General features: G+C 48.1%; 1 protein-coding gene across 1 annotated transcript in view; it reads right to left on the bottom strand.

The window, feature by feature from the left end:
- LOC146817397 (dynein axonemal heavy chain 5-like) overlaps window positions 1-25962 on the bottom strand; it is a 1608734-nt gene that overhangs the window by 349552 nt on the left and 1233220 nt on the right. Inside the window, exons 78-80 of the mRNA XM_085609634.1 lie at window positions 23460-23622; window positions 21533-21626; window positions 3439-3566 (exon numbers count right to left, since the gene is read on the bottom strand). Coding sequence (XP_085465760.1) covers window positions 3439-3566; window positions 21533-21626; window positions 23460-23622 — 385 coding nt within the window. The remainder of the gene's footprint in view (window positions 1-3438; window positions 3567-21532; window positions 21627-23459; window positions 23623-25962) is intronic.

The raw sequence follows: 25962 nt of genomic DNA, 5'->3' as shown, positions 1-25962 counted from the left end.
GACTTCTTCCGCGCTCGTTCCCTAGCATTTTCCCACCCGAAACCCCTCACTTTCACCCAGTTTTAAAAGTTTAAACTATTTACTTTATATTGCCACTCCCTTACATTACTTCGATGTACATTTTTATCTTTTTCTCAGTGCCCTCTTCTATCCCCTCATTCTATCCTTTTAATCTTTTCCAAACCCAGTCTCCTCAACATACCTCTATTTTCCCACTTGATATTAAAATTATGTTCCCTAAATAGAATTAACTAGGAGAGCCACAATTTAGTAATGATATACCTGGTAGAGACATATAGCTGTAACTTCCTTTCCTCAACATTCCAAATGATCCTCCGACATGCGGCCATAAGAAGGTGGCATTGAAGGAGGGGCAGTCTCGAAGGGGAGGGAGTAGCCCTTTTGTACTATCTGCGGAACACACCTGTCTGACGTGATGGACTGCCAGCAGAGGAGATGATGTGAATCCTGCCTCCGACTGACTGATGATGGGCCTGAAATGTCGGATGCTGAAGGTTTGGAGACAGTGGTAGGGAGGAAAAGGGTGGACGGCCCGCCCACTGGCTCCCTGACCCACGAGTACACTTGGTCCCATGTCCCATGTCCGCGGCCACACAGAGGCTGGACAGCTTGCATGACTCGGTGACTGGTTTGGATAGGAAGTGGCTTGGCAACCCTTCCGTAGCCATGAAAGGGACGAAAGGCAGACTGAGAGGGACAGGGTGGTAGCTGTGAGGCCCAAGGATCTGGCCGTAGCACAAAATTCCTTAAAACGCACAAGCTCTGAGTCTGCTTTGTCATCAAAAAGGTGAGTGCAATCAAAGGGCTTGTCCATCAAAGTTGGTGGGACATCCCCCGAAAAAAGTCATACGTCCTCAACTAGGCGTAGTGCTGAGTGCTACCGATGAGACAAACATTCTGCCTAGTAAGTCGGTGGTGTCCAGTCCACAAAGTATGGTGAATTTGGCTGCGTCTCTCCCATCCGCAACTGCCCGGGAGAAAATGGCCCGGGCACTGAGACAGCACCTCTGCAACCATATCCCAGATGGTACGGGTGTATTGGCCCAAGAGGCAAGCAGTATTCACCGACCGTAGTGCCAGGCTGGAGGAAGAAAACATCCTCTTCACAAGATGGTCCAGCTACTTGTATTCCCTATTGGTAGCAGAAGGTAATGTGCTTTTTGAAGATGAGGCTTGGACAACCAAGCTCTCAGGGACAGGATGTTGTGTAAGGAACGATCGGTCATCCGGAGTGGCCGGTGGGCAATTGTCCTGTCCACAGGAGCCCCTTTGCTGGGCTTAGACCAAGTGTCCAGAAGGACATCAGTGAGGGCTTCATTGAAGGGCAAAAGCGGTTCTGAAGTGGAAGCCGCAGGCTGAGGCACCTCTGTCAGGAGGTTAGTTCTGCCTGCCATCAAAGGGATTTCGAGGCCAAGGACCTCGGCCGCCCTTCTCACCACCACAGCATAGGAAGCTCCCTCCTCCGTAGCCACCGTAGGGGGAGAAAACAAGCCAGTATCAGGGGAGGTGTCCAAACCACTGGCCTCACCCAGGTCCATCTGCCAGTCCACAGGTTCTTCAAGCTGGTCGGTTAAAGGGTCCAGCTGCCCCTCCCATTCCTCTTCACCACCTCCTGGCACAAAATCAGCAGCAGGGATAAACAGAGGGCCAAAAGACCCTTCCGGCATCGGTAGATTGGAGTGTGGTAGATTGGGATATATTGTGGTGGGGTAGGTTGTGGCAGATTGGGGTGGGGTTTATTTGGGTATGATTGGAGTAGTTGGAGTGAAGTAGATAAAAGTAGATTGAATTGGGGTAAATTGGCATAGCATAGATTAAGATAGATTGGAGTGGGGTCGATTGTGGTAGAGTAGATTGGAGTGCAGTAGATTTGAGTGGTGTAGGTTGGGGTAAATAGGAGTGGGGTAAATTGGGGAAGATTGTGTGGGCTAGGTTAGAATGGGGTAGATTTCCAGTAGGGTGGGTGGGGTAGATTGAGGTGATGTTCATTGGGTGGGGTAGATTGGGGTAAAATGGAGTGGGGTAGATTGGGGTAGATTGAGGAACATCGGGGCGGATTGGAGGGGGTAGGTTTAGATAGGCTGAAGTGGTGTAGATTGGAGTGAGTTAGACTGGGTAGACTGAAATAGCTGGAGTGGTGTAGGTTGGAGTAGAGTGGGGTAGATTGGGAAAGATTGGAGGGGTAGATTGGGGTAAATTGGAGTGGGGTCGATTGGGTTAGATTGCAGTGGGGTAGATTGTAGTGGGGTAGAGTGGGGTAGGTTGTGTTGGGTAGATTGGGGTCAGCAGATTTGAGTGGGGAGAATGGGGTGGGAAGACTGGGGTGGGGTAGATTGGGGCTCAATAGGGGAGATTGTGATGGGGTAGATTGTGGTAGGTTGGAGTAGATTTGGACGGGTATACTGGGGTGGGGTAGATTGGGGTGGGGTAAATTGGGGTGGGTAGACTGGGGTGTGTAGTTTGGGATAGGTTGAGTGGGGTAAACTGGAGAGGGGTAGATTGAGGTGGGGTAGATTAGGGTGGGGTACAAAAGAGTCGGTTACATTGGCGTGGGGTACACTGGGTAGATTGGAGTGGGGTAGCATGGGGTAGAATGTAGTGGGGTAGGTTGAGGTAAATTGGCATGAGGTAGATTGGAGTGGGGTAAATTTAGGTAGATGGGAGTAGATTGAAGTGGGGTAGATTGGGGTAAATTGTAGTGGCGTACATTGGGGTAGATGGGAGTGGAGTAAGTTGGAGTGGTGTAGGTTGAGGTAGATTGGAGTGAGGTAGATTGGAGTGGGGTAGAGTAGTAGACTGGGGTAGATTGAAGTGTGGTGGATTGGAGGGGGGTAGGTTTGGGTAGATAGGAGTGGGGTAAATTTGGTGGGGTAGATTGGAGCAACATGGAATACTACGTCAGTGGCATATGCTTGTTGTAAAAGAAATAAAAATGCAACCTAAGTAGCAAGCATGTATGCAGTGTTTAAACAGATTAAAGGGAGCAAGTAAAGAATAAACGGGGTAGGAGGGCGAGACAGAAAAGAAGCAACAAGGATGAGGTGGGAGGGGAAAAGCAGCAACAGGAATTGGGGGCATGTGGAAAGGGAGAAAAGTGAGTGAAAACAGAAGCACACTTATGGAGTGGTTAAACACAATTTAACAAGTAGCTCTGAAAACGGGAGAAGTGGATGGACATGAGTACTTGGTTCATGCTCTAGGGGAGGGTCAAACCCAGGAAGAAGCATGATGCATGCATGCCATGACAAATGGGAACAAAGGATGTGAGAGTGACATGTAAGCAAACAAATGGTGATATTGGGCCAGGCCGTAGCACACTACCTGTAAACAACATGTATCGAAGAGACGGAGCATGCACGGTCTAGCAGAGAACTAAAAAACAACCTTCATTTTTTCTGTGCTAACATGATTACTTACGAGGTGCAGCGTCTTCAAGCAAGGATCCTTCTCCAGTAACCCCTTGTGAGCCTTCTTTGGCTTTTGCAAGGTAAGACTCAACATCCTTCAAGGTCTGAGTTGGCAGCCCATCTTCCAGCTTAGAAACACTAATAATTAGCACATAAAGTGAAAGACATTTCAAAACGATGTTATGATGTTCTAAGTAGCAAACCAGCATGTTTGGGTAAAACATGACAACAAATGCAAAACAAGATCCTCTTAACAATATAAAAAGCATTTGCTCAAGATTAATGTACAAGTTACTTAACTTCGGGGAACGATGTATCTGGTAGAGACGATTCTAGCTGCAGATTCCTTAACGTAGAATTATCCCCAGGCGTGAGACTAGACCCGGAAAACTTTCTTGCCCATCATCTCTGCGCGCCGGGGGACGGTACCACGCAACTCCACCCCGACGTCCTCCGTGGGCATGACGTCAGCGAGGTCACATAAGCCCCACCCCGGCGCGCTGACGTCAGTTTGCTTCGGATAACATTTCCGCGCCACAACGCAGAGCCATCACAACAAAACTGAGGAGAGCATTTGAACAGTGTGCGAAAAAACCAGAGAAACAAAGTAGAGAGAAACAAATGGTGAGGAACAGCACCAGTTGGCACCAAGGCACCAGAAGGCTACAAAAGCAAAGCCAAAGCAGGAAAAGAGCACAGCACCACTCTAAGGAACAACCGTGCAAGCCAAGGCGACAGCACCAGTCGCCACCAAAGCACCATAAGGCCAGAGCAGCGAAGCCAGAGTAAGAAAAGCGCAAGCACCACTCCGTGGAACCACAGCGCAAGTCCAGGCAAGAGCCATCATGGAGGCACAAGCATGAGAAAGCGCCGTGATAGAAATAAAGAAGGTCTGCAACCACAACCACAGAGTGAAGGGCCACAAGCCCGGAACAGAGGAGCAACAGCCATCCATCCCCAGACTACACTGCTAAGGAGGGCCATAACCCCTGAAAGGAGTAGGACAGGCAAAAGATTCCCCAACGTAGAAGACCGCAAGGGGATCAGAAACTCTAACAACAGAGGGAACAGAGTAAAAGTAGGCACGTACACTGGAGAGGAGCTAGCTGGAGAGATGCCTGACCGGAAGAAAACGAAGAAAACACCCACAGAAGACAAGCCACCAAGAGGGAGGCGCCTGCAAAAAACCAAGCAGAGGGCCCTCGCAGAAAGGGGAGGAAGGGCGGGTCGTGAAGGAATCTGCGGCTAGAATCGTCTCTACCAGATATATTGTTACCAAAGGTAAGTATCTTGTACATCTGATAGAGACTACTAGCTGCAGATTCCTTAACATAGAATAGATACACTAGCCATGCCCAGAGGGGAGGAGGGTCTGCAAAAGAATCTCACCAACTTGGAAGAACACAGAGCCCCAACAGGGGATGTGTCATGGGGACAGGAAGGACGGAGCAAAAACCAAAGGAAATGATGCACGGAGTGTTGAACATTGCAAGCACTCACCCCCAGTCAACTGATCTGGGTTTAATCCATCACCGTTCTTTAGCCCCCTCTGCCACCCCAGTTCAGACATGGTCATATGCAAATCAGTCTGACCCTGTGTCTCATGGGAACAGTCTAGCCAGAACTGCCAAGCCATGTCTTCCCTGGACCGGAAACAAGCTTCCTAGGACCGGTTTCTGGCATTTCAGCCGTCTTCAGCCAGGCTTGCTTGAATCCAGTGGCAAAGGGAGCAAGGGACTCACGTCTGAGCATACCCTGACAACTTATGGCGAACAAAGCAAAAACCAAAGGAAATGATGGACGGAGTGTTGAACATTGCAAGCACTCACCCCCAGTCAACTGATCTGAAGGACGGCCCAGCCCCTACCAAGCAAGAGTAAGCAAGAACAAGGAGAAGGGAAGGCATGGATACCACAGGCCTACCCGAGGGGCAAAGGGCGTCCGCCAGAAAACCCAGAGGGACAGACGGCACCAAGCGAGTACCAAAGAAAGAAAAGAACCACCTGCAAAATCCAAGGAGAAGAGGTGGAACGGAGGCAGAGCCCGCCTCAGGAGAACATACACAGCGAAGGTACAGCTGAACGGGTATCAGCCCCGAAACAGAGGACAAGGCAGGAACGGGCTCACAGCCGATAGGCGCATACGTGAGAAGGAAGACACAGTCGCGCAAAGCTCCAGAAAAGCAAGGGACAGGAGCATACTGGCACACGCCGAGGCACACAGAGGTGGACCATAACTACCAGTCGTGCACAGCATGCAGCTGGCAAATACTATGAAGTAGTGTGCCCAGAACAAGCCGAGCGCAAGACGAAGACAGAGGCAAGGGAACCCCAGAACAAGCCCCAGAGAAGGACCGTCCCAGTGGGAAAACCCACCCACGAAGAGAAGTGGGACCAGCCAGAAGATAAAGGGGAGAAGAAGAACCCCCCAAGAAGCAGCCGGGGGGGGCGGGGACAAAGTGACCCCCAGAAAGTGAGAAATATGGAGTACAGACCTAAAGCCATCAACCAGAACACAGGAGAACACCAGGAATAACCTAGCCCCGCTGGAACACAAGGCAGAGGACCAGGCTGAAACGTAAGATAATAAGGTGGAAACACCAAGACACAACGTCGTAGACGGCATGACAAAAGTCGGTCTGGCGATCCAGAGGCTGAAGAGGGAAGGCAAAACGCACAGAAGCAGATATCCCGCAGGAACAAAGGGCAAATGTACAACAGGCAAGCCCTGGAGAAGAAGGATAGAAACACCATCGGATACTGAGAAGGACAGAACCTGGAGCAGCGCAAGCTGCGCTAAGGCAGAAGAAGAAAAGAGACTGCACCAAGCAGCATACAGTGACGCCAGGAAACGCGAGGTACCCGAGCAGGTATCCACACCAGCCCAGCTTAGGACAGAGCTATACCCTAGCCTAAAAGTACCCCACCTAGGGTATGACACGTCCCAAAACAAAACAGGGGAAACACCTCTTAGGGAAACCCGCAGCAGAGGCCAAGAATATAAAAGACCTGTAGGTATCACCACAGGCGGCTTACCAATCAGCCAAAAAATACACAGATGGTCCAACCTGAGGACCTATATGGGTCCACTAACAGCCAAATATCACACACCACAAAAGTTGAAGGGCTGTACCAGCAGCCAAAAGTACAGAGGGGCCAAGTTCAGGACCCTGAAGGCATTCCAAGCCACACACATCACACAGACGGGCCAACCAAAACACTAGGCCCAAAGAGAAAGGTGGGATAAACACCTCCCATAAGACACCTGACGACCGACAAGCCAAAGCTTACGGAGGGGCAGGAGGACGGAGCCCCGCAAGTCGTTGAATAGCGGAGTCTGCGTGGGTGTTGAATAAAAGAATCCCATCAAAAGGCAGGTCAACAAGACGCTCCCGAATATTCTCCGGAAAGACGCTATCCCGCAACCAAGCATGGTGGCGGAGGGCCACAGAACTCGCCATAGCGCGGGTGAGAGAATCAGAGACATCCAAGGCCGAACGGAGAATAAACGCAGCTAACTCCCGACCATCCAGCACATGGCGCGGCAGATCAGCGCGGGCACCGTCATGGGAGGTGCGAGACAGAAGGGACTCCGCAGAATCCCATAGGTCGGAGGTAGCCCTGGCCAACACACAAAGCGCGTTGAGCGCGCGCAAAGCAGCACTAGTGGAAGCGAAGATGTTATACCCCCAGGAGTCCAACCACCGGTCCTCCTGTGACAGAGGGAGCAACACTGAAGGCAAGGAAGGAAAAGCAGTCTGCAGGACAGGGCCCTGGGCAGATGGGTGGTAAAAAAGGCAGGCTGGATCGTGCGGGGCAGGTTGGTGGTGGTGGAGGAGCGGCTGAGGTATCGGATCCCCCGTAGCAGGACACCCCCAGGCCCCCAGAAGAGAGTTGTGGAGCGAAGCTTCAAATGGAAGCAGCGGCTCCCCTTCACCAGAGCCCTGGTGGAGAACCTCCAACAAGTGGTCCGTTGGGAATGGAGCGCGGTTGCCCATTTGCAAAATGCCCGTGGACGTGGAGATGGCCCGGACAAAGGCCACACTCGCCTCCGTAGGGCATCGTGGGGGAGAGAGCAACTCTTCCGTAGGCGAAGGCTGCAAACTGAGCCGCCCGTACCCGTGCCCTGCTGGAGGAAGGCCCATGGACGAGTGAGGGGCCTGAGGGGCCCCCGGAGAAGGCGGAGAAGCCGGCGGGGCAATCACCTGCAAGGTACGGAAGAGCTTGTCGGGGCCGTGGATGAGGAGACGGCGTAGAACTCGCCCTGGAAGCCACCAGGAAAAAGGCAACGATGCGGCGTCCAGTCTCCGGTGAAGAGGAGACGACAATCCTCCGGAGAGGAAGGGACATCCAGAGAAGAGTCGGTGATCCGACGGTGGGACGGCGCTGGGGAGTCCGCCATGGGCACCGGTGTGTCCTCAATCAGAGCCGAAGTGTCAACCTCCACCGCCACGTGCCTCATAGGAGAAAGGGGCGGGGTCGGAGCCGAAGCGGCCAATGAACAGCGCCAAAAAGGCGCCGGCTCGACCTCCGACAAGGCAGCCACCTGCGCAGAGGACTGAGAGGGACTCGGGGAGGGCCCCGGGTCCTGGCCTCCACCCGCGGCACTGCCAGAGAGGAAAGCCGTCGGTGCCGGAAAGGCGTTAGCTGGGCCTCCGGTAAGACAGCCGCCTTCCCAGAGGGCCGAGGGGGACTCGGGATGAGCCGCGAGTCCCGGTGACCTCCTGCGACACCACAGGGAACCTCATGGGGTTTTGCGGCAAGGCAGGGACTCCATGGGTCGAAGAGGGGAACCCAGTAGGGCCGCACCTCGACGACACCACACCTCCAACACCTGAAGTCGGCGCCAGGGGGGAAGCCGCCGGCGAGTCTGCAGAAGGCCCCGTGCATGGCGAGGGAGCGGCGGACGTCTCAGGGAGAGGAGGGGGGCCAAAAGAAGCCTGCAGAGCCGCAGTGTAGGCCTTCATTTGGGCCATTGTCGCCAAATGCCAGGAAACGGCGGATAGGGTGCGACGGGTGAGGGCGCAAGTCCCGAGAGAAACTCGCGCCCTCTGTAGAATGAGGACAGTGCCTAAGTGATAAGCTGCAGGACTAACCGGCAGGCGAGCGACGCCGATGGGGCCTCGGTTAAGGACGATGCCGCAGCCGGAATCGGCGGCTTCTGGACCCTTCCGAGGTAGGGGACGGACGCTGCGACGAGACCGATCTGGACAAGCGGGCCGAAAGCAATTTCATCCGGCGCTCCCGCTGGGACTTCGGCTTGAGATGCTGACAAGCGTCGCAGTCCATAGAATCATGGTGCTTGCCCAAACAGCACATACAAATAGGGTGAGGGTCAGTCGCCGACATCTGACGCGTACAAGAAGCACATGTCTTGAAATCCGAAGGCATTGCACACTGTTCCCAACACAAAAGCGTTAAAAGAGGCCTGAAAACAGGCCAAGAGAACTCACTCCGGATCTGCGTTGCACGCAGAAAAGAAGTAAACTGACGTCAGCGCGCCAGGGTGGGACTTATGTGACCCCACTGACTTCATGTCCGTGGACAACGTCAGGGCGGAGTCACGTGGTGCCGTCTCCCGGCGTGCAGAGATGCTGTGGCAAAAATGTTTCCAGATCCAGTCTCACACCTGGGGATAATTCTACGGTAAGGAATCTGCGGCTAGTAGTATCTATCAGATGTACTTTTACAACTTGTCTTGAGGTGCTTGTATGTCCAGTTGTTTGCAATAAACCCACTAAACCTTACAACCTGGAGTCTGTGAAATCTTCGCAGTCCTGATTCTTTGCACTGGTGATTCCAACTGAATGAGTTATTTTTCCCCTCTACACTTCTAAAGCAGACACCAAAGGTCCATCGACCGAGGGTTCCAGAGTTCAATCAGAAGAGGGAACCCGGCTCCTTCAGACCTGAAAGCATGGTTTAGGCCCCTGCACTCTCACGAGCTGTTCTGTGAACCTTTCAGGGTTATGCTTTGGCCTCGTACTTTCTGCGGCTGTCGAAATGTCCGCAAAGGGGTATATTTACTTGGAAATGGTGCAGCATGGCCCTGTGAGCAATTTAGCAGCATCATGCTCTGTCATTTAAAAAATGCAAGGATGCGCCGTATTTACATGAATACGGCGTGCCCCTGTGTTTCAATTTGCGCCTGTGCTAAAAAAGCTGCCTAGCACCAACATAGACAGACACCCTTGCGCCATAGTGCAAGGATGCCTGCGTTGCAGGGCGCCGCATCTCTATCCCTGTAATTTAGGAGTTTAGCGATAATCGGTCTAGGCCTGGATCCAGACGGTGGTTTCGGCGCCAGCGACCTGTGGGCTCTCTCCACAATAAAGACATCCGAGAACGTCCCAGCATGGTGATGAGCAGTTGTTCTACGTAACGTTCCATCGGACCCGTATTTGTCGTTTCTGAAACTCCCATTAAGTGAATGTTGCTTCGACGGGACCGAGCTTCTAAGTCTTCTGTCTTCGCCGTCATGGCTGCCAGCTGTTTCTCCATCTTTGACTGTTTCGCGTCCATCTGTGCCTGTCCGTCTTCAGTTTCAGATATTCTCCACTCCGCCATGTCCAGTCTTTCCGTATGTTTATCAAGCCGCTCTGACATCCTATCCACTCTGTATGTCAGGGAATCAATTTTCCCATCAATATTCGATAGCGCCGCTTGGATTGTGGTGAACATAGACTGTATGTCATCATTCGTTACTCCTCCTGTGGCTCCCGTCGCTGTTTGCGCTGTCGATTGTTTGTCTGTGCCCTGATCCTGCTGCCTCCTAGTTTGTTCGAAGGTGATTTTCGGTTGGTTGCGGTCCGGTTTACGCATTCTGCAGTTGAGACGTTACCACGTTTGTGAAAGAGGGCAGCATCACCAGCACATCAACCCCTAGGACGAAGGTTCCAGTCCGGTCCGCAGCCCAGAGTGTGGCTATGCCGCGAGGGCCGTTCAGGACCTAGAAACGGCTGGCAGCCCGAAGGTTATGCCCAAGTTTATCTGTGGTCCCCGGTGTAGGTACAGTGCACGTGGTCTTACAGGGAGGCACTCTCTTTATTGTCTCCCCGCTCAGGACTCACAACCAGGGGGGCCGAAGAACCGGCCTCACCTCTTGTCCTGTGTCAGCCTCTGGAGGTATGCGGTGCAGGTTCTCTCAGCTGTTTTCCCTGTACACAGCTTTACTTGCGCAATCCCGGCTTCCATATGTGTGGCACACCACACAATCAAATATCCAGCGCCTGGGCTCCAGGGGGGCCAGCTCTTGTGTATTGGTATGAGGAGTATATTTTACTCTAATTGACCCATCAGCCCCTGCAGACAACTGGTGTGCACAATGTCCCAGAGTTCCACAAGCCTACAAGGCCACAATTGCTCCGGCGCTCACAGATCAGCACAACGCTACCGCACCGCGATGTAATTGCTCGCGGGCAAAGTCCACAATCAGGCCGATCCCTGCGCACCCGTCCCGGCTGCACTTCACGTGGCTCCCACAGGGCGCCGCCCCCAGTTCCCCAACAGCACCCGAAGATGTGCAAGGGAGCATTCGCCGGTCGGGCTCTTCCTGCTATCCAGCAGGGTACTTTACTCTCCCCGATAACACGCGCGAGAGAGCAGGGTCAACGGGCGCCGGAATACGGGCCCAGGACAAATGGGGCAGCGCATCACTTACTGGCCTCCACAAGCGTGTCGATGCCCTCTACCATCAGTGGGGGTATAGCCAAAGCATAGTGTGGGTGTCCACCAGCATTATCGCCTCTTCCGGCCGCGGTGACTCAAACACAGCGGGCCTTGTCTCCCCACTTGCCTGCGTTGCGTAACATGCGTCTTGGTGTGTTGATGTTACTGAAGCCCGCGGCTGTACTTTCACTTTCTCCGCAAGGGCCGTAGAGCGTGACGCCGCTGCTCCGGAGCCTGCTAGTGTCGTCTGGGATCAAATTTGGCACCAAACTGGTCCCGCTGTCTACACCACTGGTTCTCCACTGGATTCAAGTATTTTGGCTAGTGTTGGAAGGATAGGGCTGTAGGATTGTCGGGCGTTCGCGAGGAGCTCGCTTAGCAAGGGGCTATCTCGCTTCAAGGCTAGCTCCGCCCCCCACTAAGGTGAAGGTTTGACCGACATGGAATGGCATCACAACTTTCGAAAAAAAAAGGAGGCTATAGTTCACAGAATCAGCTTATTGGGGAAGAAGGTGGTGTATGGTGGATGAACACACAGAACCTGAAACTCATTTACACGCCGTGCAGATGTGATGGCAAACAGGACCACCATTTTAATTGTAAGAAGGTGCAATGAACAGCTGTGAAATGGCTCTATGGAGTACACATTAATTAAGCGAGAACAAGATTGGAGTCCCATTGGGACATCACAAACAGAGAAGGGGGATACATGTGTTGCATGTGTTACATGTGTTCAGAAATCCCATTTCAACCGGTGATTTAAACAAGGAGGGCTGATCAGGCAACCATATAAAGGCCAAGCTGATTAGGCAACCATTAGGCAGAGAGTGCCAAAGGATAACCCATAACTGTGCCCAGAGCAAGGCCTTGCTAGGTGAGAGTCAGAAAAAACCATAGAACATCAGACAGTTCAGCCTGGAGGAGGGTCAACCTGATGAGTGCCGCACCAAACCACAAATTTGTCTCAATGACAGGCGTATACAGGTTCCTCGAGTGACGCCTGACTGCTAAGATGACATCAACCACCTCTGGAGGAAGCTCAAAGGGGTTCAGTTGCCTCTGCTCAATCTCCACACATGAAGATGGGGGTTGCAAATGCCAGGGTGCAGAACCCTGTCCTGTTTTTCCAACAGCAGGTCCTCATGGAGGGGCAGCCTGATCAGAAGACATAGGCTCAAGTCCAGGAATTCTGCATACCAAACTCTCTGTGCCCAATCTAGAGTAACCAGGATGACTCAGGCCCAGTCTTTTCTGATCTTCTTGAGAATATGGGGCAGGAGTGGTATCCGCGGAAAGGGTACACCGGAGTCCCTAGTTCTACTCGAGGTGAATTGGATCTTCCAGCGAGAGATGCCTTGAAAACCCCAATGCACAGAAGTACTGACATTATGCATTCTCGGCGGTAGCAAACAGATTTAGTCAAAGCTCTCACAAGTAGCAGAAGAGACCTCACGCCACCGCTGAGTGTAACTGCCAATTGTGATCCACTAGGAGCCAAAGACTGAGCTCATCAACCCTGGCATTCAAATAATCTGCCAGGTGGTTCACCACCAGGAAAAGTCCTTGGAGATCCAGCCAGTTCTAGAAGCACAAGGCCTCCAAGCACAGGTTCCATAACCCCACCCCCCATTTGTTGCAGTACCACATCGAGGTGATGTTGTCCATGATCAGCTGTACCAACCTCCTCTTGATGGACAGTGCGAAGGCTTTCAGCGCCAAGTGAATAGACCTCAGCTCCAGAAGGTTGACATGGAGGAGAGACTCCACCAGAGGCCTTTGACCTCCACCACTTCCAGGTGGCCGCCCCAGCCCAAGAGTGATGCATCAGCCATCACTGTCAACGCTGGGTGGGGAAGGGAGAGGTGTATACCACTGACTCAATCACAGGCCAATAGCCACCACTGCAGAACCTTCGCAGTCTCCTATGAAATCTAGACCTATTTGGAGAGTTCACCTTGATGTTGGACCAACTGGGACTTCAGATCCCACTGCAAAGCCTGCATATGTCATCTGGCATGCTCGATAAGCAGATTGACGGAAGACATCCATCCCAGCAGCCTCAGAGCTCAACTCACTAAAAATGATGGACTGAGGCTGGAAGATTGGGATCCTAGCCTGAATATCCTGGACTCCCTTTCCCGGTGGAAAGGTATGAAACCGGACAGTGTCCAGAATGGCTCAGATGAAGGGACCATCTGGGAAAGAATCAGGTGTGACTTCTGCATGTCTCTAGTGAACACCAAAGATGAATGTAAATGTAAATGTAAATGTGCTAGTACTTATATAGCGCACAGCTACCCCAGACCGGGGTCTCCCGGCGCTGTATTCATACCACTAGGGAACCCTTTCCGGCTTTCCCTGTGAAATGTCCACTCCTGGGCATCCCCAGGGTGAAGCCAGGCATCCCCAGCGCTGTGGGGCCGTTGTGGAGATTAAGCAAGCTATTGCCCAGAGTTGCAGCGTGGGACCCATATTTAGAATAGGCACTGAGGCGAGAATATCCGGTCCGCGGAATTTATAGCCCGAGACCCTGCCGCGACGGGAATAGAACCCTGGTCCCGGATCAGTGCTCTGCATCGAGGTCTGCCGCTCTAACCATTGAGCCACACTTCTCCAAGATGACAGGAGGTTCACCATAGTGTGGAGGTGACTGACGACTGGGGTACTACTTTCAACAGCCAGTCATCAAGGTAGGGGGAGGCTGGTACTCAAGACCTCCAAAGGTGTGCTGCCACCACAGCCATCAGTTTTTTTAACACTGAGGGGCATTGGTGAGACCAAGAAGGAGGACAATGAACTGAAACTGCTCCTCCTCCACCACGAACCACAGGTAGAGCCGATGTGCCAGCAGGATGGGAATCTAGAAATAGGGGTCTTGCAGGTTCAGTGATACAGTGCAGTCTCCAGATCGAGGGCAGACAAGACCTGGGCCATGGTGAGAATTTGAATTTCTTCCTCTGGAGGAAGAAATTGAGAGAACGCATGTCTAAAATAGGCCAAAGTCCTCTAACCTTCTTGGGCTCCAGAAAGTAGCGGGAATTACAACCATGCCCTACTTCTGGTCCAGGCACCCTCTTGATTGCTACTTTGGCCAAAAGGGCTTGCACTTCCTGCCACAAAATGGAGAGATGATCCTCCATCAGTCGTTGGTTAGAAGGTGGAAGGCACAGCAGTGATGAAAGGAAGGGTAAGGCGTAGACTTTGAAAACAATTTGGAGGACTCACCTGTTTAATATGATTTCCTGCTAACACAAATAGAATTGGTAGATTCTGCCTTTCATCAGGTGACGGGGACCCTGCAAGAGTACATTGAAGAGGTTCAGCAGCTTCGGCGTGGGAGGAGCACAGTGGACTGGCCAATGTAACAAGTTGTTTTCCAAATGTCTTCACTCACCTTGAAACCCTGTGAAGGGGAGTGGTAGGAAAGTTGTTGGGGCTGGTCCAGCTGTTGGAGGCCTGCACCACAAGGCTCTCAGGAGAAGGATGCTATGATAAAATAGCTGGGTTGCCTGGAGCAGGGCAACAGCGTCTGGCAATTTGCCAGTTAACAGGACAGCCAATACAAGGCTTAGCCCTAGTGCTAATTAGGGTGCCTATCAAAGCCTCATTGATAGGTAGGAGAGGCTCAGAAGCAGTCTGGCCAGGCTGCAGGCCTTCCATCAAGACGTTTGTTTTCACTTTTATGGTGGGGAGGTGCATATCAAGGACTTCAGCTGGCCTACACATAACAATGGCGTAGGATGCAGGTTCTTCACTGGCTGTGCCAGGAGGGGAGAGCAAGACAGGGGAAGTGTCCAGCTAACTTGCGTCTTTCAAGTCATCATGCCAATTGTCATCTGCATAGGTATGAGCGAACTCATCATCCTGGTCATAATTGTTATCAAATTCCATTCCAAAAGAGAATGTAAAGAGTATTGTCTGCATTGCGGTAAGGTGAGTACAGAAGCCTTAGTCTGATTCAGTTGTGTTGGCAGTCAAATTCAGCATCGAAAAGGGTAATCGGCCATCTCTTTGTCGGAATCAGCATCAATGTACTTAGGCTCGGTGGGCTATGGTCACCAGAGGTGGCATTGGTACTGGAGCCAAGGGCAGAAGAAGCTCGGAGGGTCCAGCTAGCGTAGAGAGTGAACTCGCCGGTGGAAATCTAGGTGGTAGGCCTTTCGGCTCAGTGGGGCCCGAAGGCATGCCAGAGAAAGTTGGTAAAGAACTGAAGAGTCTCAGTACAGCTGAGGAAAATCTTCAATCTGTGGGTGTGGAGGAAGGACTGTTTGAGAGAAGTCCTCACAAGTCTAAAAACCTGTCATCTTAGGCAGTGACATCCCTTGCACACTGTTAAAAAATTGCTAATCGCAGTCACGAAAAGAAAGCAATGGATGTCAGCACAGAGGAAAGGCGCCTTTATAGTCCCTGTGTTTACTTCTGGAGCAGAATGGCATCACTGTGGAGCCGCAAGGCACCTGTTTCCGGTATTTAGTGGTACTAAGAAAAAAGTTTCCAAATCCAGTCTGACGCCTGGGGAATATCCAAAAGGTGAGGAATGTATAGCTAGAAGTCTCTATCAGATCACTATATATATGAAACCATAAAAAGAGATCAGTCTGAAAGGTGAGGCTAGGATTGTGAATCAAAGGTTTCTTCATTGGTGGACACATATCTTTCTAGGATTTGTTACGCTATTTGGAGTTGGTGACTCCTCCTCAACTGTTCACATGGGGTGAATCTCATAGCCCAACTATGTACCACCTCTTAGCTATGCTGAAACCCTCTTAGAAACATATTTGCCTAGACACTGCTAACTGCCGTCCTGTTTGGACAGAAGAGAAACAACACTTTTCCATTGATCGAAACCAGCACTTGAAAGGATCGATTTAAAGTCACAGATTGCTGCATACTAATGGATCTTTCTTACAAAGCAGTGAGAAATATCAACCCTTTATCCCCATGATATTGTGGCTACATAGATTTAAAGCGGCATTCAAAACTGTGGATCGACCTTATACTTGGGAAGAAATATTGCAAATTAGGGTATTCCATATTATATATTTAAGGATACCCAAGTGTCATTGCGTAGCACATGGGATTCTATCGGCTTAGGGCTTGGATAGGAATATACTTCTTGCAATACTGCTTCAAAGGGGGTTAAGCAAGGGTGCTTCTCGTCTTTAAATTGCCCCATGAACGGCTCATTGTAAATGATAACCTTCTCCCCAAAAAAGCTGACAATGAGCATGTACCAGGACTATACGGTGCGGATTACATGGACATTATCAATCATTGCCCGATAGGCTTGCAAAGTATGCTGGAAAAATTAACAGAATATTGTGACTTCAATTCACTTTAAGCAAACTACTTGAAGTAAAACAATGAGATGTTGAAAGATCTGTAACAAAATCCATTATTAGTGGTCTTATAACATTTAATAGCAAATGCAGTCATTTTTCACTGCTGTATCTGATAATGACCTATAGCTTAAAGGAAATCTATCCATGGCGGAAGATGGTGTGGCTTGGGAGCGGGGAGGCTTTAAGAAAATCGATATTTATGCGGACGCTAAAAATATAACTCTAGCTGAGAAAACTACTCGGAACAATGGGGCAAGGGATGGACTGAAAGGCGAGACACACCGAAGGAAAGGGGCCAACATTGGATAGTAGGGACAGGATTACAATCGATTTGGAAGGTCATGTGAATGGAATCCTGGGAGTAGTTCTCCATGCCAGGCTGTCATATAAATGTTGTATACGACTGCCAGATACATGTAGCCATCCGAAGTGGGGAGGGGGGGGGTTGTTTTGTTTCGTTGTAATTCAATGATATAAAACACAAACTCAATAAAAACAGATTTATAAAAAAAACCAATATAACTTTACTTCTTCTACAGCAAAAGTGTCTTTAGTGCCGGATGCAACTTCTGCATGAATTAATATACAGCTGTCAGCGGCTTACCATTGTATATATGAGAATGACTAAACCAACATGCCTGTTCTAAAGTCATAAAATGTGTGGATATCTTATGTTTAATTGGAGTACTGTAGGATACTTCCATTACAAATGTCCAAAACAAAACACAATTATGTTGTATCGAAAGAGATGTTTGATGCAGCAGGAACCCTGGGCGACCCTATCGCAGCATTGTTTTTAGATGCAGAAAAAGCCTTCGATAGGGTCGCCTGGGAGTACCTTTGGGCAGTCCTGAGATGGTGTGGTATAGGGCAAGGCTACATAACAGCTATACAAGCTTTATATAAAGGACCCACAGCCAGAGTTAGAGTCAATAGAGGGTATTCAGATGTAGTTAAGATCTGTAGGGGGACAAGACAGGGTTGTCCCTCGTCCCCACTTCTCTTTGCTTTATTTCTTGAACCATTACTACGACACCTGGAGAGAAATGGTGGAATCCCCCCAATGGTCTTGAATGGTAGAATCGTTAAAATTCTAGCATACGCTGATGACGTGGCTATACTAACACCCGACCCTGCTATGGCTATAATGGAGGTGGAACGAGAAGCCACCAAGTTTGGGCACTTGTCGGGTTACAGCTTAAATAAATCAAAGACCATGATAGTCAAGAATAAACACACCGTCTACACGGACCTTAGGGTGGTTATGTCAGCTACTTATTTGGGTATTGTAATCGCAGCTAACATCGATGCTATTGTTGAGGCAAATATGATCCCTGTCATGGCTAAAGTAAAACTAGACTTAGATAGAGTGAACAATTTACATCTCTCCTTAGTCGGAGTCACTAATGTGGTGAAAATGACAATATTGCCAAAATTTCTCTACCTATTCAGAGCAATTCCTTTATTATTTGAATCTAAATGGTTCAACATGTTGGAGGGTATACTTAATAGGTTCATATGGGCACACGGAAAAACACGTAGAGCGTACAGATTCATGTCTCTACCTAGAGAAAGAGGAGGATGGGGTGCCCCCGATTTTAGATTATATTATTTGGCATCTGCCCTGCAATACATGCAGGGTTTAATCGGAGGAGAGGGGATTCTACAGAAAGTTAACTCTTCGTCGACAGAGGTCTATGCAATTTTATTGGGTCAGGAGACAGAAAATTGTCTATTAGAACATACAGATTTTGCCTGTCTCAGAAGAAAACAATTCAAAACTCTAGATGCGGCTATTAAAGTATGGAATGCATTTTTGAAAAAAATGGGGATGGGAAGATTTCATAGATATGTCAGACTGTATAACAATAGATCCTTTCCCTCCGAAATTTTTTCTGACTCAGTCATGGCTGTATGGGACCAAAAGGGAATTAAGAAACTTGGGGATTTAAGAGATTTAAGGGGAATAGCGCAGTTCAGTACACTTGTAAGCACATTTGATTTAAGTAATAGGGATCTCTTCAAGTATTTACAGATTAGGAGTTTTCTGGGTAAAAAGCAGGGCGGCTCAGCAGGGTATCAAACCAATGATTTTTTGGAGATCTTAATTTCTGGCGGGGAACATACGATTAGATCAGCGTATGCTATTCTAGTTAAAACTAAAGTGGATGATCTAGATAAACACAAACATAAGTGGGTGGAGAAACTTCAAGGAGGAATAGATGATTTCCAGGAGTCACTGGAACTGGGATGTACCACACTGTGCTCGGCCTCCCTGCAATCGCAGCATTATAAAACATTATTTTCGTTATATCACACCCCAGATAGAATTGCTAAATGGGGTGGTACTAGTGGGACTACCTGCCCTCGCTGTAGCTCATCAGAAGCAGATATTATTCACATGTTTGCTACCTGCCCTCAATTATACACGTTAAAAAGGGATATTGAGAGCTTTTTTGCCCTTGCATTAGGGATACAGGTATCTTTAAACCCCTTGTTGATTTTATTGGGAATTGGAAATATCGAGCTAGATAAAGAATTTTTATTTATGTCTATGGCGGTGTATAGATTAACTCTAGCTAGGGCATGGTTAGACGAAAACACCCCCCCCCATGCAAACTTGGTTGGCAAATTTAATTTCCACATTTAATTTAGAAAAACCTATATATGCCAGGAAGGGAAGAACCGGGAGAGCCTTAGGCTTAAGAATATGGAAGCCATTAGCACGGTGGAGGGATGGGATAGGGTAGAGAGTAGAAGACCGAGGGGGTTTTTTGTTTGTTAGTTTTCTTCTCTTGATTAAGTCAAATTATGATATGATATGATTACCTAAATTTAAATTTGTTGGATAAGTCTCAATGTTGTGTATGATTCCTCTATCGGGGGAAATATGTATTAATGAATATAAATGTGCAATGTTGAAAGTAAAATAAAATATATATTAAAAAAAAAAAGAAAAAGTTGTATCGAAAGAGAAACAGTGGAGCATATGCTATTTAACTGTTATTAATGAGCAACTGAAAGAAACAACCATATTAAGATATTAGACACATAACATACACAACAGGATGCAATACTAACCCATATGAAACTTCCATGAATGACCCAAGAAAGATTAGTATTTGTCAATATTTTCAAATTGTTAGCAAGTGCTCTGTGTAAAAAGAAATGTGATGAAAATTAAGCTTTAAATGTAATTGTGCTTAACTGTATTACCTTGGTAGTCAGTAAATCAGGGGCGCCTCCTCCATGTGGGTGGAGAAGCGTCGCCCCACTGCTTTCTCACAGTGCAAGAAGCAGATACATAAAATGGTATTATAAATACAATTTTATGTTTCTGCTTCTCGCACTGCGAGAAAGCAGAAGGATTTGGTTGAAGGCGGGCGGGTCTGCTTGTGGGCAAGGGAGGAATGGCTTGCCCAATGCTGTGGGCCCTGACTGTTTGGTCGGCCCTCTGGGGCCGACCAAACCAGCAGGGGTGGCTCCACCATGTTAGTGGAGGAGCGTCGCCCCACTGCTTAAAGCAGAAGGGTTTGGTTGGGGCATGCAGCCTACATGAAGAAAATGGCCTCCCTATAGATGCCTGTGTGGTCGGCGTCTCAACCAATCACAACACTGCCATTGCAGCATTGTGATTGGCTTAGGGAGAGGGAGGGAGGCTGCCTGATTCTTGTTCCTGCGGAGGCAGGAAAGGAGGAGCCGGAGCAGGAGCTGGAGCTGAGAAAACGCAGGACCAGGTAAAGGTAAGGTTTTTAAAAATTATTATTTAAACCCCCCCATGTGAACCTTTCTTTCCTCGCAAACAGTCGCCCGTCCCCCCTCCCCGTGTGCCCCCACCCACACCCGCCCACCCACACATAAAGCAATGCCAGCCGCGACTGAAAACCGGTCATGCGCACTCTCCCTTTTCTACATGGAGAAAATGGCTCCCCATAGACGCCTGTGTGGTCGGCATCCTAACCAATCACAACGCTGCCATTGCAGTATTGTGATTGGCGAAGGGGAGGGAGGCTGCCTGCTTCCTGTTCCTGCAGAGGCAGGACAGAAGGAGCCAGAGCTGGAGCTGAGAAAACACGGGACCCTGGGAAAAGTATGTTTTTAATTATTATTTAAACCCCCCCTCCCCGTGCAACCCCCCTTCCCTTGCGACCACTCATCCACCCTCCACCCCACATGACCCTGCGCCCGCCCCGTGAACCATGCTGGCCGCGACTGCAGTAAATTAATAAATACAATTGTTTGAACTATACTGTTTCATGCTTTTTATAAACCTAAGAATCTGTTTTTTAAAAGTAAAAGCAATTGAGCTCTGGACCTGTCTGTCTGAGAAAATTCCTTTTTTACACCTCTTGACAATAAACTTAGAATCCACTGAACTTGCCGATGTTGATCACTTATAAGTTCCATTTTTTGGGGTAAACATCTACAAACACTGATTCACGGATCTGCCCTTTACATACATTTGTGACACATTTTGTGAACTTCAATTACACAGTTTGTGCATGAAAGTTAGGGCCACAAAAAGTTTTGGCAACAAATCCATAGTGGATATGAACCATAGGCCGCAACTCAACAGAAGAGCAATAGTCACAGAAGACAAAACCTAATTTATTTTTGCAACATATAAGATGATGTGCAATATGAGGGTTAGAAAATCCTGCAATTCCCGAGTCTGGCACTGTCCGGCCTTTTCCCATATGTTTGAAGTTGTGGAGACTGGCTACCAATATCAAGCATAAGTCTGGTGTTACCGACTGACTCCCATACTGAACTAGAGTTTCTGTTCTGGGGTAATTTTTATTAGATCCCCATAAAATAGAGGACAAATGAGTGAAGCAAAAAGAAATACACACTAATAACAATTCATATTTTACATTGAGATTTGATACTAGCCAGTATCTCTGTCTCCCATTTCATTGTATCACCGATATAGCTGCAAATTCTCTGACATTTACTTAATACTTGCTCAAGTGGTACCGCTAGCTCGCAGTGCTAACACCGTCATCTCCTGTAGATACCAGGCGCTCTGCCCTGGCTAGCAGCACCGGCCACTGTGGAAGACGAGTGTCAAGGGTTTTGCTTGAAACAGACTTACCTGTGAATCCTTTCAATGATTGTGCTGCTGTCACCAATGCGGTACTGTAAGCTTTTCCACTTTGCTTTATCTACCTTGTCGTCTCTTCCTATTCCTGCAAACAGACAAAGATTAACATATTTGTTATGAAATTTCTCACATATATTTCATCTAGTTTTTGACAAAATGGTTCATTCCTATAGCAGGTTATGAATTTATTGTTTGCCGTACATGTCATTTCTCATAGTCACAAACCATGTTTCTAGGGTCTGAGGTACTTGGGGCCAGATGTACGACGCATTTTACTGGTCGCAAAAGGCCCATTGGGTCGTTTGGGTCGTTTGCGACCAGTAAAATACATTTTCAAATGTACCAACCCTATTTTGCATGTCATTAACCTATTACTGACTTGCAAAATAGGGTTTGCGAGTAGCTATTAGGAAGGGGCATGAGTTGCACTGGTATGTAGGAATGTTTGGAGACCGTGAATGCGGTCGCAAAACATTCGCAATTTCCCACCAATTTCAAATTGGGGGAAAGCCATTCACAAATGAGAAGAGGTCCCCAAGGCATCCCTTCTCCTTTGTGAATGGGGGTGCCAACATTTTTTCAGAGCAGGCAGTGGTATCATGGACCACTGCCGTATCTGAAAAAATGAAAACAAAACTTTTAATTTTAATTTTTGAAGAGCATCTCGTTTTCCTTAAAGGAAAACGGTCTGCATTTAAAAAAATAATTCTTTATTTAAAAAGCAGTTACAGACATGGTGGTCTACTGACCCCAGCAGGGCACTATACCTGTGAGTGCTGGCCATTCTCAATGGGTCAAAAATGGAGACCTGCCTCATGAATATTAATGAGGCGGGTTGCTTGTGACCCATTTAAGAATCACAAACAGTGTCTCAGACACTGTTGTACATCAGGTTTTGCGACTCGCAAATTGCAAGTCGCTAAAAATCGCATTTTGCGAGTCACAAACCCTGATGGTCGTACATCTGGCCCTTGGATTCCATTCACAAAAAGTGGTTGCAAATTGCGCATTACATTTTCCTGAATGGAATCTGATTTTGCGAAGCAGCCAATGTACTATTAGGTCAGTTTTCAAATACATCATTAGTGAAGGGTTGCAGTATGACCTACCTAATTAATATTCAATAAGCAGGCCACACTTTGTGACCCTTGTGATTGGCTACACACACAGGGATGGAGGCACACAAGGGACAGCAGACCACCATACCTGTGTTTGCATTCCCACCATTTTTTAAAGCAGCCCAAATTCCATGAGTGACCGGTGCGGCTTTAAAATTAAAAAGTTTCCCATTTGGAAAAATATCTGAAGGAGTAGGCAGGGGTAACCTGGATCACTGCCTACTCCCCTTGAGGCTGCCAACCAAAATCCCTAAAGGGAAAGGGGTCTCACAGGGACCCCTCCCTCTTTGTGAATTAGTTATAACCTCCTTTGAGGAGTCGGCAACTGATCAACGGTTTCCGACTCTAATTGCAGTTGCAAATTCTTGATACATAGGTTACCAAATGGTATTTTGGAAGGAGCTCACCTTTCAAACCACTTTCAAATTGCGGTTCAGCATAGGTCGCAAAACCCATTAGACAAGTCTGAAAAACATTTTGTACGTCCAGCTACCCAAAAAAGCAAAAGTTACATACTTTTAATAACATTGGTCCGATGAATACTGGGTTTCCTCTGTAGAACTGTTTTCTTTGAAATTTAACACACCAGCTTCTTAACATACAGTCATGGTTTCTGGAGTGCAGGGAGGGTAGAAACACTTATGTTTCAGATTGTTACACTGGAGACCAGACGAGACAACACTCTAGTACAGCATTACCAGGCCATACGCATAGTTACCCGAGGTGAATTGATCCCTGAGATACCTATGTATATCTCTTGATTGTTAACTGTGCTTTAGGTGCTTCCGCTGGTTTCTTACCTCTGTCTTTTCTCCTCGTACGTGCTGGTTTTGTCACTGAAGGTGCCAAGGGGGTAGGTTTGTCAACTGTATTTTCAAGATGTGGCCTTGCAGAGCTCTGGTGAGTCAATCTACTGTCCTCAAAGGGGAGGGAGTCCACCATGACCAAAACCATCTCTAGTACCTGCCAACAAGATACAAGTGATTTAGTGAAGATTAAACAGAAATAAGGTTCAAAACCATGTGTGCTTCACGATTTGCTTCTAATTTCTACAATTCTAACACTCAAACAACAGTACCACACTCTGACAAGTTGTGCTTCATACACTTAGGATTTGTGTTCAATTTTCCATTTAATGGTGATTTGAATGAATTATCTCAAAACCAGACTTCCCATGGGGGTGCTACATTGGAGCTACGGTCATTGTGAAACCCTGCTGTGAAAGTCACCCATTTAGGTTTCTCCAGCAGGACTGGAGGTGAAGAGGACCTGAAGTAGGTTGGAAGGTAGATAGGCCAATAACATCGCAGCAAAACCACCAGCAACTATATCCTAATATTTGCTACGAAACGATTACACCTCTGGTGCCCCCTCACCAGCCGCGGTCCGTGGAGGGAGTTCCATGGGGCGGAAAGGCGGAGCGGAGGAGGGGCAGGGTGGGGGGGGTACTAAACACCGGAATATGGATAATTGGAGGTAAGTAAACAGTTAAATAAATAAAACGAATTTTGTAGCGCGTGCTGCATCGCATTTTGTGATGCAGCGCGTGCTACGAAATTCGTTTTATTTATTTAATTGTTTACTTAACTCCAATTATCCATATTCCGGTGTTTAGTACCCCCCACCCTGCCCCTCCCCCGCCCCGCCTTTCCGCCCCACGGAACTCCCTCCACAGACCGCGGCTGCCCCTCACACAATTTCTAGACAATACAGTGAAGAAAACATCTTCAATTGTTCTCACACTACAAGAAGTTACCAAGTCTCCCTGACCTCCTATTGTTTGTATATAACTATGCTTAGTTTATCATTTCTTATAATATCTGTTAAACTGTGTATTTTTGACATGTACTGTTATTTACAATTTTTGTGAATCTTTGACCGTATTCATATCATCTTATATGTTATCTTACCATTATTATTCTTTATTACTCTTTCTTGTATTTATGCACTGGTAATTGATTGCTTATACGAAGTATTGTTTTTACGATCATATTAATCTTTTCAATAAACCTTTTCCTGTGCTTTAAAAAAAACCCCGATATTCTACTATAAAACCGTGGCCAAGGAGGCTAATTACTATCCACAAACCCTAAATTAAGGGTACACAACATGCATACATGCTGCACAGAATGACTGGATTACGGCACAAAATTGTTACAAACTATCACATCCATCAATGTATAATGTAAGTGGTTGCTATACATGGTTTCCATTGGAAGCCTAAATCATGAACAGCCGGTTCAAAATCTGGTTACTTACTACTGTGAGGTAACAACATTGGGCGTGAAAAGTGGTTACCTACTGTTGTGGCATCAGTAGGGGAAGCACTCGCTTCTCCTTTATTCTGTAGCCTTGGCTGGGTCTCAAGTGCAGAAGTGGAATGACGGTTAATGGTCTCACCCACCTTCTTCCCTCTCTTCTGGGTCTCCATAAACACTGTCCCGCACCAACCGCTTTCCACCCTATCTGTAGTGGCCTGAGCAGTCCAGCGCTAATAGGAGGAAACAACCTGTGCTGGTAGGCAGCTCTCTCAGGGCTGCTGTTACCATGTAGTCGGTTCAGGGAGGGGACCAGTAAACATAGAGGGTGGTGTGGGTGGGTGGGTGGCAGGAGGCCAAGTATACGTTGAAAGCAGGTGCATTGTATCTATACAGTGTTATCTAGCTGATGTCACTAAGAACCCCTAAAAATAAAAACACCAATGTTATTCAGTTACTCATCTATTATTATAAGCTTTACTTGTGCTGATCTGGCTAATAATACTCAGCCAGTACAACCAAGGCTCTGACTTGTTCTGGAGAGATGACCAAACTGCTTGCAAATACTCAGCTTTGATGGATTTAATAAATGTACATGTAGGCAGACTCCTGACAATAACCTCCACCATGGAGTCAGTAATGATGAAACAGAAAACTCAAGCCAGTGTGAAATTAATCCACTGGAGAATCTAGATGGGGGAACAGTCATCCCTTTCTCATCAAGTCATCTCGCTGGAACACTGCACCAGCTGATGCTTCTAAAAGTTTACACTGGTGGTCATTAGGAAGATGATGTCAGTTTCTTGTCTGGCTGAGTCTAAATTGCCCCTATATGCGTTTTATCTTTTGAAACACTGGAGACTGACATGGACAGTCATATGATGGCATGAGATGCCTTCAGCTTTTAAACACTGAAGAAGGCACACACACTCTGCTCATGTTATTTCAGTTAGTAGTTGCCTACAATATATTTTTAACTTTTCTTTGAAGAATAAACTGTTGTTGCACCCACAGATGGCACTTGAGGACATCAGGAAATGGCAGG

Source organism: Triturus cristatus, chromosome 6 (genome assembly GCF_964204655.1).
Source record: "Triturus cristatus chromosome 6, aTriCri1.1, whole genome shotgun sequence".
NCBI lineage: Eukaryota > Metazoa > Chordata > Amphibia > Caudata > Salamandridae > Triturus > Triturus cristatus.
This window is presented reverse-complemented; position numbering and strand designations above follow the sequence as displayed.